Source organism: Capra hircus, chromosome 28, assembly GCF_001704415.2.
Source record: "Capra hircus breed San Clemente chromosome 28, ASM170441v1, whole genome shotgun sequence".
Classification (NCBI taxonomy): domain Eukaryota; kingdom Metazoa; phylum Chordata; class Mammalia; order Artiodactyla; family Bovidae; genus Capra; species Capra hircus.
In genome coordinates, this window is record NC_030835.1 from 12,635,693 (window position 1) to 12,655,157 (window position 19,465).

At 44.6% G+C, this 19,465-nt stretch overlaps 1 protein-coding gene across 30 annotated transcripts in view; it reads left to right on the forward strand.

Annotated features, from left to right (window-relative positions):
• Positions 1-19,465, forward strand: part of KCNMA1 (potassium calcium-activated channel subfamily M alpha 1) — a 768,728-nt gene that overhangs the window by 376,243 nt on the left and 373,020 nt on the right. For all 30 annotated transcript variants that reach the window (XM_018042414.1, XM_018042412.1, XM_018042422.1 and 27 more), the window contains exon 3: positions 7,247-7,308. In XM_018042414.1, coding sequence (XP_017897903.1) covers positions 7,247-7,308 — 62 coding nt within the window. The remainder of the gene's footprint in view (positions 1-7,246; positions 7,309-19,465) is intronic.

Genomic DNA, 19,465 nt, shown 5'->3' on the forward strand with positions numbered 1-19,465 from the left:
CAGAATGTTAGGTTGGAAACTTAGGGGGCTCTTCAGCTGTTTAACTGGCACTGTCAAAATATTGGTTTTGTACTTGACAAATCTTTTGTTATTTAAAATAACAAAAACACCTTTTTTGGTCGCAAGATGATGTCTTCTACTGAGAACCACTAATAGTTCTGGGATGAGAAAAATATACTCCTAATCTTGCCAGACAGTGATGAAAAAGAAATCCATCCCCCTCTCCCTTGAGAAAACATTGAGACTCAGGGTGTGAGCTTCTTTGGGTAAAACTGGCAGAAACGAGTTTCTAGAGAATCACAGAGGCAGGAGGAGAGGGGCTGCAGCAAACCACCACTCAGTGCCCTGTAACAATGGCAGGGTTGGGCATGAAGGTGGCAGAGCCAGGAGATGGCAGAGGCTGGCTCTAGGATGTTAGTTTTGTGGTAGGAAAAGCTACAGGGACAACTAACCGTGCTATTGGAAATGCAGACTCTGAACCTGCGTGTCCGTGGAGTCCTCGCTTGTGGTGTTTTGAAGGAAGCAAGCCTCTCTGACACAGATCAGTGTCACACACTGTTGACATCATGCTGAATTATAATTAGGCACAAAGGACATGCAGTTGGCATAAAAGAGCTCCACCTTTTCAAGCCAAATGTTTTTCATTCTTTCACCATCTAGAGTAACCTATCAAGGTCCCCATTGGATACAGCTGTTGCGATCCCACCATTTCACAGATTGGAAAGCTGAGTCCCAGGGACGTTGTATGATATGCTGAAGAGTGTGTTGCTTGTTGTGGCAGAGTTGAGATTCAAACCCAGGAGGGTCTCCTGACTGGAGTCCTGTGCCAAACACCCAATACAGCTGGTGCCTGTCCTTCCCCGGGCCAGCCAAGTGGGCCTGGAATGTCAGGAATTCTCCCTCCTCGTTGGTTTTCCATTCCCTTCTTCCCGTTTCACTGTGGGAGTTGGCAGTGGTGTTACTTCTAGCCACCCTCCCCTTCCTTGGACATTGCAAAAGGGTCTATTTATATGTGTTGCATTTACAAAATTCACAAGGACTCCTGAGCAATTTAAACTTCTGGATTCCATGATCCTTGAGGGCAAAGATCAGGCCTGACTTAGCAATTTCGGTTTTCTGTATCCCTCTCTCTCCCTCTGGGCCTTCTGTAGAGGAGTTCAATAAAGGTTGATTGTAGGGTTGTTAAATTCGCCAGACCAAACATTATAATTTGGATGCTAGAATGATGTTATCCTCATAAACAAACCGTCCCCAGATTGTTTTGCTTTGGAAGTCCTTACGTCTTTTTTTTTTAACATACAGTGAATTTTATTGTGTATGAATTATATCTCAATAATAATAAAAAAAAAGTAATGTGCCTTTGGGATCCTATATCGAAAATTGTTCATTCTCTGAGGGGTCGCTGCTGCCAGTAGCTGGCTAGGCCCCTATCAGACATGCAGAATCATTAATTAGGGTCATTTGTTCTGCCATGAGCTGAGCAGAATGTGTAAAAGCTGCTCAGGAGAGAATTAATGCCTTCTCCTCTCTGTACTTTTTAGAGTACTCCTTGCACGATTCTCAAAGCCTGCAGGCCTCATACATATGTTCTAATGGGCCAGTTGTTTAAGGGGACATTTGTAAATTAATCTCTGACTTGAGCTAAGTGATTTTCCCTAATGGGTTTAATTCAATGACTCCCATTCTTAGCCACACATCAGATTCACTGGAGGAGCTTGTTAAAAATAGAGATACCCAGTTTTCTCCTCCCCTCAGCTATCAACCCTCTGTTCCCCAGGTGAGGTAAGGGCATCTCTGTTTCAAGGAAAGCTCCTTGGGTGATCAGATTGGAGTGGCAGCCACCTTCCTGAAACTCTGCTCCAAATCCATGTCTGAAGGCCTGTGTAGCCTCAGATGTGGATTCAAAGCTTTTGGGCCTAAACCTGACAGCTTGAAAACCAGGTTCAAGAACAGACAACGTATCTGAAGAGCCAGCTTTCCAGCTTCATTCTCCTCCATACCACACCCATGGGCCTGTCTTTTCCTTGGGGAGTTCTGGTGACCTGAGAGGATATTCACGTGCTTTGTCATACTGCTTTGCATTGTTCTGCACTTCCTGAGACATTTGGAAGGTCATCAGGGCCCGCTAGAATTTCCACCATGAAAATGGCTGTGGCTTCCATCTCTTTGCTCCCCATGGATCATCAGACTCCTGGGGTCAGGTGTTAGGGGATAGACATTCTTTTAGTACACTCTTTGTGTATGTTCCTAGCGTTCTTCTGTGCAAACACACGTCATGTTTGATCTTGGAATTTTGAAAATAGATGACTCACGGGCACCATTGTTCCGGTGACATTTATCAGACCGCTTTTGTTTTTAGGAATCTGGTGCTATGTAAATATCACTCAGGACTCTACCACAACACAGCATATGGGTGTTTGCAGTAAACCTAAGAATACAGCAATTAGCACTACACAAGGTAGTCCAGGTGATTTGGTGACTGCAGCCTGAAAAGTTAGGAAGGCTGATCGGGCTCTCGTGGCAGGCGTAAGCTATGCTGAGAGGGACAACTCGCCTCATCCCGTGTGTCAGGCTGTGTCCACACACTCTTGTTTGGGATGGTTCTCTGTGAAGTGCGTGCTCACTGTAAGGAGTGTTCTGTGACTCAGCTGCTGAAGGGCAAGTGTTTTCTGATATCAATGTTTGTGCTTTTCTTGGTCTCATCTTACCACGTCCCTTGGGCTGCAGGGCCCTGGTCCCTGGAACTATAGAAGTTCATGGAGGAATTCCCATCAGCCCTCCTCATCACTGAAGAGATACTAAAGTAGCCATAACATGTCGGAAGAAGGGAAGCTTTGAGAAAGAACTGTCTGTTGAGACAAGAACTCCTATTGTTTCCCTTCCCTAGCTACTCCATTTATGTATGGACCACCTACTCAATATCTTACTATATATTGACTCTACATATACCGTACAGTTGAGCACTAATTGCAGAGTAGCCTCAGTTCAGTTCAGTCGCTCAGTCGTGTCCGACTCTTTGTGACCCCCGCCTCCCTGTCCATCACCATCTCCCGGAGTCTACCCAAACCCATGTCCATCGAGTTGGCGTTGCCATCCAACCATTTCATCCTCTGTCGTCCCCTTCTCCTCCTGCGCTTAATCTTTCCCAACATCAGGGTCTTTTCAAATGAGTCAGCTCTTCGCATGAGGTGGCCAAAGTATTGGAGTTTCAGCTTCAACATCAGTCCTTCCAACGAACACCCAGGACTGGTCTCCTTTAGGATGGACTGGTTGGATCTCCTTGCAGTTCAAGGGACTCTCAAGAGTCTTCTCCAACACACAGTTCAAAAGCATCACTTCTTTGGTGCTCAGCTTTCTTTATAGTCCAACTTTCACATCCACACATGACTACTGGAAAAACCATAGCCTTGACTAGATGGACCTTTGTTGGCAAAGTAATGTCTCTGCTTTTGAATATGCTATCTAGGTTGGTCATAACTTTCCTTCCAAGGAGTAAGCATCTTTTGATTTCATGGCTGCAGTCACCATCTGCAGTGATTTTGGAGGCCAGAAAAATAAAGTCAGCCATTGTTTCCACTGTTTCCCCATCTATTTGCCATGAAGTGATGGGACCAGATACCATGATCTTCGTTTTCTGAATGTTGAGCTTTAAGCCAACTTTTTCACTCTCCTCTTTCACTTTTATCAAGAGGCTCTTTAGTTCTTAACTTTCTGCCAAAAGCGTGGTATCACCTGCATATCTGAGGTTATTGATATTTCTCTCAGCAATCTTGACTCCAGCTTGTGCTTCCTCCAGCCCAGTGTTTCTCATGATGTACTCTGCATATAACTTAAATAAGCAGGGTGATGATATACAGCCTTGACGTACTCCTTTTCCTATTTGGAACCAGTCTGTTGTTCCATGTCTGAACTGTTGCTTCCTGACTTACAAAATAGCCTAGGATTCATCTATTTAAGTGTTTCTCCAGAAAAAGAGCATTATTTTGTGACTCTAAGTGGGCATCTTTCATTTTTCCTAAGGCCTTATGCATAGCAAATGTGAAATAAATACCTAGATGAATATTTGGGTGTACTCTCTAACATAACCATTACCACTTAGGCTAAAATCTAGTCATTTTGTGTAGTTGGACTGAATTTTTTCATATTTAGAGTAGGGTTCTCAGACAATGAAAGATGCGCGAGAGAACTAGCCCTTTGCTGGAGCCCTGGTGAAGATTCATCTCTGTTGGGTTCCTGTTTTCATGGCCACATCCAAAGGGTTGATTCCTTTTCTGCAGCACCTGGATCTGGGATGACAGTGTAATCAAGCCTGACAAAGAGCCACTTAGCAAGTTTGAAAATTGCATGCTTGGTTGCCTCAATAGAGGCAATTGATCAGAGAGAAGCAGATCCTCCCCCCACCTGTATCTGGAGGCAGGTGGGTGGGGGATGGCAGGGTGGGGCAGTTTGGACACCCAGAACCTCATTGAGAGAAAGTCTTAAAGCCTTCCTGCTGAACATGTGGACGCAGGAATAGGTCCACTTCTCAGAATCTTCAGCTCCTGGGAGCTTTTGAATTTTTCTCTCTCCCTGATCCTAACAGCAATGCTGATACTTGAGTTTGCATATGAAGAGGTTAGGAAGAGTGCTCCCCTCCAGTCACTCACTGGCTGATTTGCTTAAATAAGCTACACATTTTCCACATCACAGAGGCCAAGCTGGGGTATCTTGGATACATTAGTGTCGGCTACTTTGTCCCCACCTCCTCTGCCCTGATGCTGGGAAGTCATCACCATTGCAGGAGAGCTTAGATATTGAGCTTATTTCAGAATGATGTAGATAACGACTTGCGAGAATTTTATCCTTTCCTTTTTCTTTCCTCTTTCCTTCCTCTCTTCCTGTGTCTCCCATCCTTTCCCCTCATCCTCTCTCCAGCTTTAATGGCCTAGGCCTGGACAGCCACTCTGACAGAAGCTCTGCACTCATAGGTGCGCACACACACACACACGCACACACACAAGCACAGAAAAATTGATAGAAATTAGTCTTGCGTCAACTGTTTATGAATGAAGAGCAGGGCCTTTCCCTCTCATGTGGTCACGCCCCTTCTCTTTGCAGCATTATGAGAATGAGGTCAGGGCCCGGAACTAACTGCTTATGTCTCTGAAATAGCAGCACAGATCAAAATTAATCTTAAGCTATTTGATTCGCTGCCTCATTCGGATAATAGAGGGAAGAGCAGAGGCCCGTTGGTGTTTTTGTTTTTATGTACAACCGTGCAAGGAATGAATGAATCAATGTGTGAGGGGACTGAAGTGAGTCTGCTGGCAGGGGCGGGGCGGAGCGAGGGCGGGGCAGGGGGATTAGCCCTGGGCCGTGGGTCATTACTGACAGACTGCAGGAGTTTCCTTCAATTCAACTGGAGCCTGTTTTAGTTTTGAAAACAAAATGGAAGAATAAAGATAGCCCCAGTAGTGTATTATTTAAATGCTTCCTTTCCTAAGGAGAATTCGTCAGATGCTGTGAAAGTACGCAGTCCTTTTATAACGTCTGGTTGTTTCAGCTGTCAGTTGTCTGCTTTGTAGCCCACCATCCATGGAATGAATGGACATAGCTCCACAAAACTTTATAATGTTTTAAGTGAATATGTATGCAGAGTTCAGTTTCTATCAGCCTATTTGACACATGCATACGTGCACACACACACACATGACTCAATTATGTTTCATCATCATGTAAACCTAGATTCACATCCATCCACCTGCTAATGCTACGGGGATGTCAGTTTGTAGATAGGCTGAGGAGGCCGACACCTCTTGACACCCTTCACCCCACAGTCCCTTTAGGACATCAGCACATCTGCCAGGTACTTATTTTACAGGCCACCCCCACCCCCGCCTCAGGCATTGTATGTGATGGTGTTGTTTATTTTTTGTTCTCAAACTTCATTCTTGGCTCTTGGCATCTTTTTTATTTTTGTACATCCTTTTAGTTGCACTCCTAGTCTCCTTTATGAAAGAATAAATAAATTGGAATGTTGAGTGAGGACAGAAGCATCAGCATCAGCCTCATCTGCTACATATTCATTTGATAGACTTTAGCGTGACAGGTATTCTTTGAAGGAGATGCCAAAACCGTCTTTTGAATCCATGGTGATTAATTTTGAGTGAAAAGTATAAAGAAGAACAAGGATTGTCATATACCTGGCCGATCATATTACCTAAGTTGGCTTCCTGCACTTAAACTATCTCCAGGACACTTGAGAAGTCGTATAACCACGCGCGCGCGCATACACACACACACACACACACAGAGGCAGTGGATATAAATATGCATGCATACGAGCACGCATGTATATACATTTGTACAGACACCAAATTTGTGCTTTTTGATTAAAATTTCTTGTATAGAAACTGAAAGTGAGTCAGTAAATTGTTATTATTTTTTTTTTGTTAGTAAATTATTGTTTGTTAGGGATTGGGCTTCCCTGGTAGCTCAGATGATAAGGACTCTGCCTGCAATGCAGTAGGCCCGTGTTTGACGCCCGAGTTGGGAAGATCCCCTGGAGAAAGCCATGGCAACCCACTATAGTATTCTTGCCTAATGAATTCCATGGACAAATCATGGGGTTGCAGAGTCGGACACGACTAAGTGACTAACACTTTCACTTCACTTAGGATTGGGGGTAGGAACAGGTATTAAATGTAATGGACATGAGGGATCTTTCTGGGCTGTTGAAAATGTTCTGAAAGTGGATGAAATACTGGCTGCACAACTTGGTAAATTTACTCAAAGTTATTGAATTGTACACTTAAAATGGGAGTGTTTATGGTATGCAGATTATCTCAGCAAAGCTGTTAAAAGTTGATATCCCTATCTTTGATTTCCTTTGGGGCCTAGGTTACATATAATAGGAAAAACTGTATCACTGCAGTTGTTTTTACCTGCTCTTTTCCCACTGAGGTCTGTTGACTTCAGCTGTGGAGAAGTCGGACTCTGAGATAACAGGGCCAGATAAAACCTGGTGCCAGGGGATACAGAAGTCTGCCCTGACCTCTGTTGGCCAGCAGCGAGGTTGCTCTCCACTGTGATGTGAGGAGCCAACAGCAAGGGGGTTGGTCTGTGGGTGCAGCAAGGGGACGACATTGCTAAGCAGGCTCCCGAAAGCACCATGTTTCCAAGCTGCAGGTGGGTGCTCCACAAAATAAATAAGTAAACATCCCAGCGGTCAGCTCTTAAGTGACGGCGTTTTTCTCTTCTTTTGCAGGTTGTCTTAGTCTTTGCTCTCAGCATTGGTGCACTTGTAATATACTTCATAGATTCGTCAAAGTGAGTATTCAATATGTTTTCTTGCCCTCTTTTCTAAAACAATCACAAACTTTTACACTGATCTTTAACACCAGCCTTTGGAAAAGCCTCCTTGAGTGTGGAAGACTTTTGGAGGAAGGCAGGGCTGTCTGTGTTAATTTTCTGAACGGGAAAGCAAGCTCTCATGAGAAAGATTACTTTGATTATACTGTCCTAGGAGGGTGAGAGAGGAATCTGGGGTCATCAAGCTTTTTCGCTGGCTGTTACTGCTTTTAAAATAGCTGTTTCCTGGTGCAGTATTTGCGCTGAAGGTGGAAAGAAGTCAAGAGGGCTCTGATGTGAATTTGCAACCTCTGAGAGGGTCATGGTGTCCAACCAGTGAGGGCATGAGCCATGCTTGCCGTGGCGGTTTAGAATCCTTTCCTTATTAGGGTTGCCAATGCCTTACTCTTCTTGGAGGTCAGCTTAGAAAGCATGATGCCATCCTTTGCACTGGTAGTTGAATATTCAACTGAAGCATCGCTGGCTGGTGCTTCTTGACCTGTGAAGGTAAGGAGACGGGACAGAGGAGTTTGTGTTAACTCCCAGAGTGGAGGCCCATGGCTATCTGAGAATTCCTAGAGTGGACGCTCATGCAGACGCCTGGGATGCCAGCTGAGGGGACTGGTGCTCTGGGTGGGGTCTGTCTGTGTCACACAGAGAAAAGGTTTTGTTTGAGGCAGAAGAGGGCGCTGAGCAAAGCTGCTCAGTGGTGGCCAGTTCTGCCCTGGTTCCTGCAGGTGTCGCCCCCACTCCCACTGGTACGTCATTTGTTGCAATTGTTCCGTTGCAGGCTTGAAATTGACAGCATCTGGGAAACTGGAGCTGAGCTGGTTTGACTCCCTTCTGTGGGGACATGAGCCTGACACCTGATGGTGGCCTTAGGCTCTTTGTCTGCATTGTCCACTGTGAGAGTGTTTTTGATTCCCTGAACTCTCAGCCTAGTACGCCTCGGTGCTAGAGTTTGATCTGAGGAAACCTACTTGGTGTCCCTTTTGGCTCAGAGCCTGGTGTGCCTGAATTCTGAGCTTAGTGTTCTTTTTCTGTGGCTCGGGATGGTAGTAATTTCATGCATGCCTAAACTCTGAATTTCTCAGAGTTACTGGTCACCAGCCAAAGGATTTTGTGCATTTGGGTGCTGAGCCAAAATCATGTCAGGGAAGATAAAGAAAACATCTCCTCTCATCACCTGTCTCTGGGAATTGGCCATACCTGGAGTATCAGCAGTCCTAAGCCCATCTACATGCACAAGGCTGGACTGCCCTCGCCCACTGCAGGTGGACTCTTAAATGTTCTCCAGGATTGAGATTCCATGCACTTTTCCATCAGCTCTTCCTGGCCAAGAAAGAGAAGAGCTTTTTAAGTTTGGAAAACTCCAACTGGTATGTCATTGAAGGTAAGCCTCATTTAAATATCTCCTCTTCAGAATTCTGGATCATATTTGAATTGAACCGAATATCCTCTAGAGCCGCTTGTCTTATTTCTGCATTTTCTCCCTCAGGGCTGAGGAGTGTTCTCAAAAGTCTTGGAGTGCACCCTGTGTCAGCTTCCGTGCCAGGGCTCAGGAAACAGTTTCAGGCTTGTAGTCTGTGAGCCCCAGGCAGGCAGACCCTTACGTGGAAGGGAATGGGGTGATCGGTCAGAAGGACCTTGGCGCCTTCTTTCCTTGTCTCTCCTTTTTGGCTCCTCTGTATTTCTCAGAAATAAAATGCTCTTGTAAAATTGATTTGAACTGTGTCCTTTTTAACAGTGTCCACTGTGGAGTGGTCTTTGGCTCTGTTGGGTGTGTTGTTCTCAGCTCCATGTGAAAGGATAGAAGGGAATAGAATTCCCCAAGGCAAAGCCCTCTTTCCTGGATGCCCCCTGCACCACCTCAGTCTCCTTTGGATTTAGCTGTGATTCTGCTGAGCCTGGGAAAGCCAGCCCTGGGAACCCTCTCTGGTTCTGGTTTTCTTCATGGACTTGCAAAGAGTCTATTCCATGGATAGACCTCTGGTTCTGTGCTCAGTTTTTCCAAGCGAAAGTGCCAAGAATCTTAGAACCAAGACCGTCCTCACTCTCCCTGGGGACTGTTTTAGCCTCATCCTAACTTCAGTCTTTCTTCTGTCACTAAACTGTGTGGTTGGCATAGCGAGGCTTTGTTTATAAGACGGTCTAATGTTTATTTGTGTAGCCCTTTCTACTTTTCATTGGAATTACTGCATCGGGTTCTGAAGTCGAACCTCAGGAGTCTGTCTATGGGTGACCTCATCAGTATAGTCGATACCAAGGGTCTACTCTTCCTGGGGAAAGTCAGCAAAGATGCTCCCTGTAAGTAGGGGGATGAATTAAAGCAGAAGCTATAAGGTAACCTCCATGATAAGCCACAGATTCATTCCCAAGAATAAAAAGAAAGTCCATTAGACAAATTATAATTAAGCATAGTAAGCAAGATAAAAAGTTCTATCCACATATAAGATGCAAATGAAAAGCGAGTAAGAAAGCAGAATATAAATTCTTAAAATGCATCCCTTTCATTCAAAACTGTCACCAGTTTTACATACTCATGGTTTGGCTGGCCATCTGGGCATCTTGGAAAGAGAGCTTTAAGCATCTCTTGGAAGTTACGCTAAATCATCACCCTGGAAAAAAGTGCCTCGTATTCTTCAGATGAATTTCAGTTATAGCATTTATTATAGCCTTCAAGTAAATGAAAGACAATGCATAGGCTTTCCCTTGTGTGAACCTAATTGGGGAGACAATGAATGGTCCATAAAATGGCTTGTCTGAGTGAGTTTTAACCAAAATGTTGGGGGATGCTCAAGTTCAAGATGTGTGGGTCTCTGCACCTGGCCCTTTAAATCATGCAAGAAATACACATTAACATAGAAATCAGGCTCCACTGGTCATCGTGGCTGACTCGGTGTCAAGGCAGGACCGTCAGTGCAGGTGGTATGAATAAACAGGCAGTTCAGATAAATGTCGTCATTGGTGGGTTTATGATCTTCTTAACCTTTCAAAGCAGTAAGCACCATCAAGAAGCAGTGGGTAAGTCATTTCCAAAGATGACTTCTACACTTCTTTCTTTTTCCATTGTTAAGCCAAGATGGAGCCTCAAACAGGTCTTTTTCACTCAGGGGTCTGGGAAGCCCTTCTTTAAGTGTAATTTTCTTAGAGTGGTCACCACAGGAGAATCACTTGTGCAGCCTCAAGTGATTACTATCTGCTTGGGACAGATTGTGCTCAGAGCTCCTGGTCTGAAAAGCCAAAGAGAATTATACATGAAACTGTGTTAAGATGTTTCATTACCCCAGCAACAGTCTCTTAAGAAACCACCCAAGCAGAGGGAGATGTTCCACCCAATGATTGGATGGACACAGATGTCAGTTCCTGAACAGACACAGAGAAGCATTAAGCCCATTGCACACAGTAATTGCACCTCCCCTCAAAACATTAAATGGCCACACGAGGCAGATACTGTCCCAGAGAACTCCATTTCTTTTTCCTTCTTTTTCTCCTCCTAGTGTTATTGAGGTATGATTGACACACAGCCCTGTGTAAGTTAAGGTATACAGCATAATGATTTGACTTAATGTATGTCATTAAACAGTTACCCCCAATAAGTTTAGTGAACACCCATTATCTCATATAGATACAAAATTAAAGAAAAACCATTTTTCTTCCTTGTGATGAGCACTCTTAGGATTGACTCTGTTAATGACTTTCATTTTTTAAAAGGTACCTGATTTAAGGCGCTTCAGCTCCTAATTCTGATGTCTCTCCATACCCACATCCCTTTTACTCCTACACACTCTGATCATCTGTGAAGCAAAGATTTTTTAAAAAATTGCACAACGTAGTCAAAAGTGCCCCTAGACCTCCCATGGGTGATAATGTCACTGTTGCTGGTCCCATCCCTGTCTAGTTCCTCCCTTTGACATGGGAACAGTAATTCTTCTCTCTAAAAAAAAAAAAAAAAGACCCAAAGATGTCAGTGTGAGGGCAGGATCCACGGAGTGCATAATGTATAAGTTCCTGCTGCTTCTAGAATTCCAAGGGAACTGAGGCTGAGACTCAGGGGCCTGGGTATTTGCATTTTTTCCAAGAGCATTCTTGGGAAGATGACACAACCGGTGTGAAGGTATTTATTCCTTCGATTCGTGTGTAAACTCCACTACTTCTTGCGTTGCAGTTAGGTGGATTATGAATATTTAACGTTGCACACACTGAAAATGAAGGTCAAGTCCTGCTCACTGGTAACTTCACTGCTGGCTTGTGTCTCTAAAAAGGCAGGCTACCTGCCGTGAGCAGAGTAAGGCTGAAAGGTTATGCATTGTTAAAATTTTCCTTAATGACTTTATCTGTTCCAGAATGGCTGGTGCACAGTGGGGGGCACCTGCTGATTTCATCGGTCTTTGCTCTCTGCTTCTGGTGTCAGAAGTGCTGTTCCGGAGGGTTGTGGACGTTAGGCAGCAGGGGGTAGGGACAGCGGCATGTGTTTTGGAGAACATCTGATCCAAGGGCCAGATTCCAGGAAAACAGTGGTGTTACGATGTGAAAATGGCCTTCCCCCAGTCCGTAGAATGTTGTTTGTACTCAGTTATTCATTCATTTTATATTCAGTTCATTCATTCGAGACAACTTCTTTGTGATCACGATGAATATTTTCCACATGGCCAAATTGCTTATGGTTAGGTAATGGTTAGGGAAAACTAGACTGCAGTAGAAATTGACCAGACTGTTTTCATAGTCTCTAAAAATAGCACGGGCATCATTGATGTAATGGGGATACCCAGAGCTTTAGTAGAACTGGCTAGTTACCTACCTACCTGAATCTTTACACAGCCAGGCCTCTAATCCCTTTGCCTAGAAATTCTCCTTAAAAGGAGAGAGAGGGCGGAGGAACATTCACTGATCCTGGGCTGTGTGCTGAGGTATGGTGCTAGCCCTTCAGAATTCGGAGAAGGCAATGGCACCCCACTCCAGTACTCTTGCCTGGAAAATCCCATGGATGGAGGAGCCTGGTGGGCTGCAGTCCATGGGGTTGCTAAGAGTCAGACATGACTGAGTGACTTCACTTTCACTTTTCACTTTCATGCATTGGAGAAGGAAATGGCAACCCACTCCAGTGTTCTTGCCTGGAGAATCCCAGGGACGGCGGAGCCTGGTGGGCTGCCGTCTATGGGGTTGCACAGAGTCGGACATGACGGAAGTGACTTAGCAGCCTTCAGAATTAATTATATGTGCAGTCTCATTGAATTGTCCTGAGAACTTGATAGGATGGGGACTGTGACCTTTTTCCCTTTACAGATGAAACCACGTAGCTAGTGGATTTGAATCCACACGTCTAAAGTCACCTCACTTCCAAGTTAAGGAGTAAAATTCCAGATGTGGAAGTGTCTCCGTGGGTTCAGTAGATGTTACAGGAGAGTTCACATCGCCTTGTCCTGCCAACTCATCTGTTTCTTGTTTCTTTCTCCATCTCCCTGTTCCGCACCTTTGGGGCCAAGTCTGCAAGGCAGCCAGGCTTACAAGGGTCCTGTGAGCTTCCTCAATGGGACATGGGGTGTTTGGACCATGCACTGTCTGATGTCTGTTTGAGCCTTGATTCATTTCTTTCTAAACTATGGCTCAAAAAAGAATGTCTTCTCTTTCAGTCGCGAGGCAGCATTTTGTGATGGAATAAGATCAAGTTAGCAAAGAACAAGGAAAGCTGATTGTTTCTTAAAGACCCCTCCCACTAATTGAATTCTTCCCTGGCTTTCTAGCCCCTTTGCCTTCCCATCCTTACCTAGGCCTCTGAGCTTGTTATTTGGCAGGTTAAGAGGAGATAACCGGAGAGGCTCTGCTTCCCCATTAGTTTCTTTTATCTCTTTAGAGGGTTTCAGGATAGAGTTAATCTGTTACAGTTCTGCGTTGTGTGCTTCAGAGTTCGTTAGAGCACTGTGTGTACATCAAACTGGTTGACTTTAGGAAAATTTGATTCCAAGTGGGTTTCTGTGTAGGTCTTCGAAACCATGTAAGATATCTAGCCTCCAGCTCTGGTCTTGTTACTGCCCATCACACACACAGGTGTTGACCTCGAGCAGGCACCTGGCAGACCTGTGAGGACCATGTACGTTACTCCCACAACAGTAGCTGGAACCTGTAAAGGGCCATGAATGCCACTTTCCCTGTCGCCAGTAGCTCACCCCCCATCCCCACAGCAGGAGCAGCTGGGCAGCCTGTGGCACCACAAAGGAAGCTCACCATTTATTCTGGACCCAGCTCCTTTATGGAACCTGGTCTTTCTAGGTAACGTTCTGAGAAACTGGCTCCAGCTCCCCACCTTCGTGCCCTTTTCAAGACATCGTAGCATGCATTTAAACCTTTGTGGAGGAAGTCAACACAGATCCCTGTGTGTGTGAAGCATCTCCCTATTTTTCCCTTTTCCTTTTTAAATACTCCCCTCAATTTTCTCCATCCCTCACTGACATTTTTATTGCCAGGCTTTGGTTTGGAAAATTATGGGTAGGGAAAGTTCAAGGGCAGGATGTTCAGAATAGCGCTGCACATCTGTGAAGGGAACACAACAGGAGAGCCAGCAGCTGTTGAAAGAATGGCGTGTCAGATGGTGGAGGGGCCAGCCCACAAAAAGAGGGCTGGGGGAGAGGAGACGCCTTAGGGGCAAAGAGGCTGTAAATAACTCCCAATGGGAAGTCCTGTTCGCAATTTAACCTTAATAGCAACCCTCCATTCTCAGACATGGTTTTTGCAAATTGCCCTTTTTATATCAGTGGGCTGTAAGCCTGGTAGAGAAGACAGGTGGAGAATATGCTGAGAGGGTAAGCGACCTTGTGCCTTCCATCCTTCACCCTGTACAAGGGTCTAGGCTTTCTCGCTTGCTACTCACTGTGTAGGAGATGCAGAGGTACCACGGGCAATAGCAGCTAGAAACATCAAGGCAACTGCTCATCTTCAGCATTTCCTGAGGCAAAAATCAAGGGCTATTAGGAGTGGGAAAAGATGGAGCTAGACCTTCCAGGTTTGCTGCAAAAGACAGCTTTAGAGCAAAATGCTGGAACTTGCCGAGGCTTCAGAGTTCACCCGGAACAGAGTTCACTGTTCTCTGTGCCTCAGCATCCTCTCCTACCGACTGAGGGCTACGTGACCTTCTTAAGGTCACCCCACCAACCACAGACAGAACTAGAGCCGGAAGTCAAAGTCCTTCCCTCCCAGGCCAGGCTCTTTTCTACTTGATCTTTTGGTTTCTAAATAAAAGATACAGATGTGACAGTATTACCCATTGAATAGCAGAAGCAATAATGACTTTTTACACAATTCTGGACTTTCAGGCTGTCATCTTGGGGGAAATGTTAGGGATGTGGAAAAGAACAGAGATAATCCCAGGTGGAAAAGAGCAAACCCAGCCCGGTGGGTGCTTGGGATTGGTTTATTTCATTCTCATTGGCATGAGGCTTTGAGTGTTTTTTTCAATTTAAGATCCTGCTTTTTCTTTTTGTGCGTGCGTGTGTACTATTTCAGAGAGGAGGTGGGAGTCCAGCTCTGCTGTGGCGGGTTGGCAAGGCTGAATGCATTGGTCTGGCCTGTTTGGAATTTGTTACACATAACTTTTGAGTACATGTTGCCCCACTGCTCATTTGTTTCCTCTGTGAAAACACTATCTGGTAACTGTGTCTATAAATCCATATGTACTCGACTCAGCAAAATTAGAATGAAGTATTTCTTCTCTTTTCACTACTCTCTGGAATTTAAAAGAAAACCTCAGATTATCTGACCCTCCTTTAGGCCTCTGGCTTAAAAAAAAAAAAAGAGAAGAATTGTTTTAGGGCAAATGAAGAAGATGCATTCCCTTTCAGACCCAGTTACTTATTTATGTCTTCTGCAACTAGTGTGTGTTTATACCACCAGAGGGCTGGATCGTCTCCCCATTGCCCAGCTCTGGTCCTTTACCTAAAGTTGCAGCCAGGCATGCATTCAGCAACTGCTGAGAGCTCAGTATGAAAGCCAGCTGGAGGGAAAGATTAGAGTTCAGAACAGTTTGATCCAAATGCAGGGGGAGATCGCATGCTTAACACAACCATGGCTGTTCTGAGGTGTGGTGTTGACTGGTACAGCTTCATCATGGGGTTTATGGGCTGCAGACAGGAGTGGAGATGTGACCTCTGCCTCTTCTTTTATTCCTCTTGTCCTTCTTCCTGACAGCCTGACAAAAGGAAGCTTTGGGGAGACCCTGGTCAGTGATGAGTCATTTGTGGAATAAAAATAGAGTCCCTTGCAGCAAGGATGCCCTTGGGACTTTTTGGATATACATGTCACTGTTCCCAGAATTTGGGAGAAGGAAGTGTATATGTTTGTGTGTGGGTGTGCACACACGTGTGTATATCAGAGACAGTCTTGTCTCACTTATAAATGGATGGGAAAGTATAGCATGGACGGATTAGCCCCCAGTCTCATCATCATAACAGAGATGGGGCTGAAAGCCATGTACCTAACTTAAAGCTATCAATCAGGAACTCTTTGTGACCCCATGGAATATAGCCCACCAGGCTCCTCTGTCCATGGAATTCTCCAGGCAAAAATAGTAGAGTGGGTAGCCATTTCTGTCTCCAGGGGATCTTCCATTTCCTTCTCCAGGGGATCTTCCCTACCCAGGGATGAAACCTGAGTCTCCTGCATTGCAAGCAAATTCATTACCATCTGCGCCACCAGGGAAGCCCATTGATCAAGCAATAGATGTCTTATTAAGTACTGATTGTACGTGAGGTATTTTTCTAGATACTGGTGTTTTCAAATACTATGTATGAAGCTAGATATTTTCCATTGAGATTTTTAAATTATAAATATTTTCACGAGGGGACGGCCATAAATATAGGAAAAATAAGGTAACAAAACAAGATAACCAGTGAGATATCCCTAGGCTATATATCATCAGTTTCTAATAATGAGCTTTGTTAACAACAAGTGCTAAAGTTTCAGAAGCTGAAAAGATAGCTGGGTTTTATAGGGTGCTTGGCTCTGGGGCGATTTTGTGTTGAGGAAACAGGAAGCTCAGTCCCCCCTACCAACTCAAGTGATCCATAAAAGGGGCTCTTATTATGGCACGTGCTTTTGGGCTTCTTGGATTTTCTTTTCAGTATGTACTGAGTCCAGTGAAGCCCTGCCTCAAAATTGGCCACTGAGATTAAGAATTGAGAATGCTTTCAGGATGGCAGAACAGAATCGGAAAAGCAAACTGTCCCTGGTGGCAGTAATACTCTTCTCCAATTGTGTGTGGTGAAAAACCTTTGGACACTTCTACTTAGAAATTTCCAGAAAGGACTGGATGAAAGGCATCTGTTCCAGCTTTTTGAAACTGAGGTCTGGGTGTAACGTTCCCTACAGGGGCCTCATGTATGAATTTGCCATGTGCCACAGAGCATCCATAGGGGAGGTGGGAGACAAAAGTCATGGCTAAGGAGGCGGGGCTGTGGGCAGACCCACCACGGCTCCACCTGAGATGCTGGCCTGGAGACTAGCATTTGCTTGGAGGGCTGCCCTGTGATTTCCACGGGCTCTGGGTGCTTTCGCATTCTTAAGTCCATTTCTCTATAAAGAATACTAAAAGTTATAGTTTACTACTGTTTTTCTATAAAGATAAGTATAATCCAGGCTAGAGTCCTTATGACATATTCTTATTTTTTTTTCTTCTGATTTTGAAGAAATTGGAACTCAGTCATTTTTGTGGGTCGCTGGAAGCATGGTGGGCCCTCGTCACTGTGTCTGCAGCGCCTGATGGAGAATTTGGCTCCCTTCCCTCCCTCCCTGTCAGCCCCAACCGTCTGGAAAATTTCGCAGATAAGAAAACATGCCCAGAGACAGATGCTTTATACCACAGCCCTCCCGGTGTCATCTAATTGTTTCAGATGAGAAAATAAAAACAAACATTCCATTTCAAACCATGTCTTATGACTTGGCTTTGGGAAATAGTAATGTCATTTTATATCATTTAATAAAAATGACCCCTATAGATATGTCCATTAAAAAAAAAAAACCTAATAGTCTTGCTTTTCTGTTGAGTTTTGAAGACGCATGTGCTTTGTCCATCCTTATATCTGAAAATGAGTCTTGCCAGTATAAGAGATCTGTTCACTGAAAGTGCCACAGTCAAAAAAGAACATTTCCTGTACTGAGGCGTGGAGGCTCAAGCGGAAAGGGGTGGGCAGATGTTAGAAATGAGGCTAGCAGATATGTGAGGACCAGGATGAGCCGAGAGCCTGAGCCATCCCTGAAATAATTTTCCAACTGATTGTCCCCAAGTAAAAATGCAGACTTGTGCGGGCAAATCTTCCCTGTTTCAAGGAAAAGAGAAGAAACTGGGCTTTCATGTTGAATCACCAGTTTTAAAATATTGCCCATGACTCTACCACTTGTAAAAGTACTCTACAGGCCAAACAAAACATCTCTGTAGGTCGTTTTCAATCTCTATTCTAAACTGTCTCTCTTTCTGGTCTTGAATTAGCTCTGGTCCCTGAGTGCCAGAAAATATTCTTAACTCTTGGCCTTCTGATTCCCAAAAAGGGGCCCTTCTCTTTCCATGGTGAACAAGCCCCAGCTTGTTTCCCATTTAACATGTTTCCAAACGCTGCATAAGTGAATGTCCACCTTTCTCTAGACAAATACTGTATGTTGCGGCAACAAATCACCCACAACTTACTGTAAATCCCCAAAGACACATATCAGTAAGTCTACGTCATCCCTGAAAATAACATCGTTAGGACCTCATAAACATACACTCTGTTTATTTAAGAACTGCAAGAGCTTTTTAAACATGGTTGCTAAGTCACAAGAGTCTATTTTCCAGGACATAAATGGAAACGAACATAACCCCCTTAAATTGTCAGATTATTTATAAGAAATAAAGGTCCAAATCTGTCTGTTCTGTTAGTGTATTACTTCACCAAAAGAGAGTTGGCTATACTAAGTGTGTCAGTGATAATTGCTCACGATTATTTTCTGACTTACTTGGTTAAATGGACACATTTGAAACTTAGTTTAATCTTTAACATATGTTGGTATGAAAGCATGGGTTAACATAGATAAACCCTGGGTGTAGTTTCATCAACCTTAAAGTTCCCGATTTGCTGAGCATTAGGGGCAGCTCATGAAATTCTTACACTGTGACCCCTTCAAGGACAAAATACAGCATAGCATCTCTGTACCTTCCTCTCCAGATATAGTCTCAAGTCTGAGCTGTGGCTCCATCTCCTGATTTTTCACTGATTGTGATTCTCTCAGGAGGAAACCATAGGTAGGGCTCCAGGGTCGACCTGTTAACATACTGTATCCACATTCCTGTTCATGCAGACATCCTATTCAGAGTCCCCATTTCTTCCTTTGAGAGCTGGTGTTTTTACCTTGCCTTCCCAGTCCCCACAGAAAATGAGCCCATAGCCCGGTTGGAGGTACACTTGATCTTGATGCCCTAGAGGAAACTGCAGGTACTGTCTGCAGAGAAAGGTGAAAACATGATGCTATTAGGTGGCTCCACCTGGCACATGCTTTTTCTTCTAGCAGCGGGAGGAAATGGGCGAGGACTGCATTAAGGATTTTTCCCTCTTCCTAATAGCATGAACAGCAATAATAAGACAAGGTCTGTAAAGAGTAGCATTAATAATTGAGCCATGCAGCCTGTCTGTGCCTTCGAGCACGATCTGTTATCAGGTACGTGATGAGGCTGGGAGACAGGCAAGGAGAGGGTACTTGGTGCCTGTGTGTCTTGTGCAAGGGTGTGTATGTGCTTGAAGGAGGCACAAATGGGTGAGAGCTGGGGGCTGCAGCAAACCAAATGATAGAAAGCGTGTGTGCATTGCCGTGCGTGATGGTGGTGGTTCTTTTGTGGGTCAAGCACCCTTTGGGGGATTTGATGAGTGCTATAGGAATTTTTGCTTGTCAGGGATTCTCAGGTTAGTCCGTGGACCCAAGTTAAGGATTCCTGCTCTGTTAGGGTACTCTTACCTGCTCACTCACTCCATTTTTTGTTTGTTTGTTTGTTTGTTTTCCTGCCATTAAGATCACATGGCAGAGGGCAGTCTTCATACCCAAAGTCAAGATTGATTGGGAACCCTCCCCTTCCTGGGCATACAAGACAAGTCTCAGTGTGAGTCTGTCTGTCGTGTAT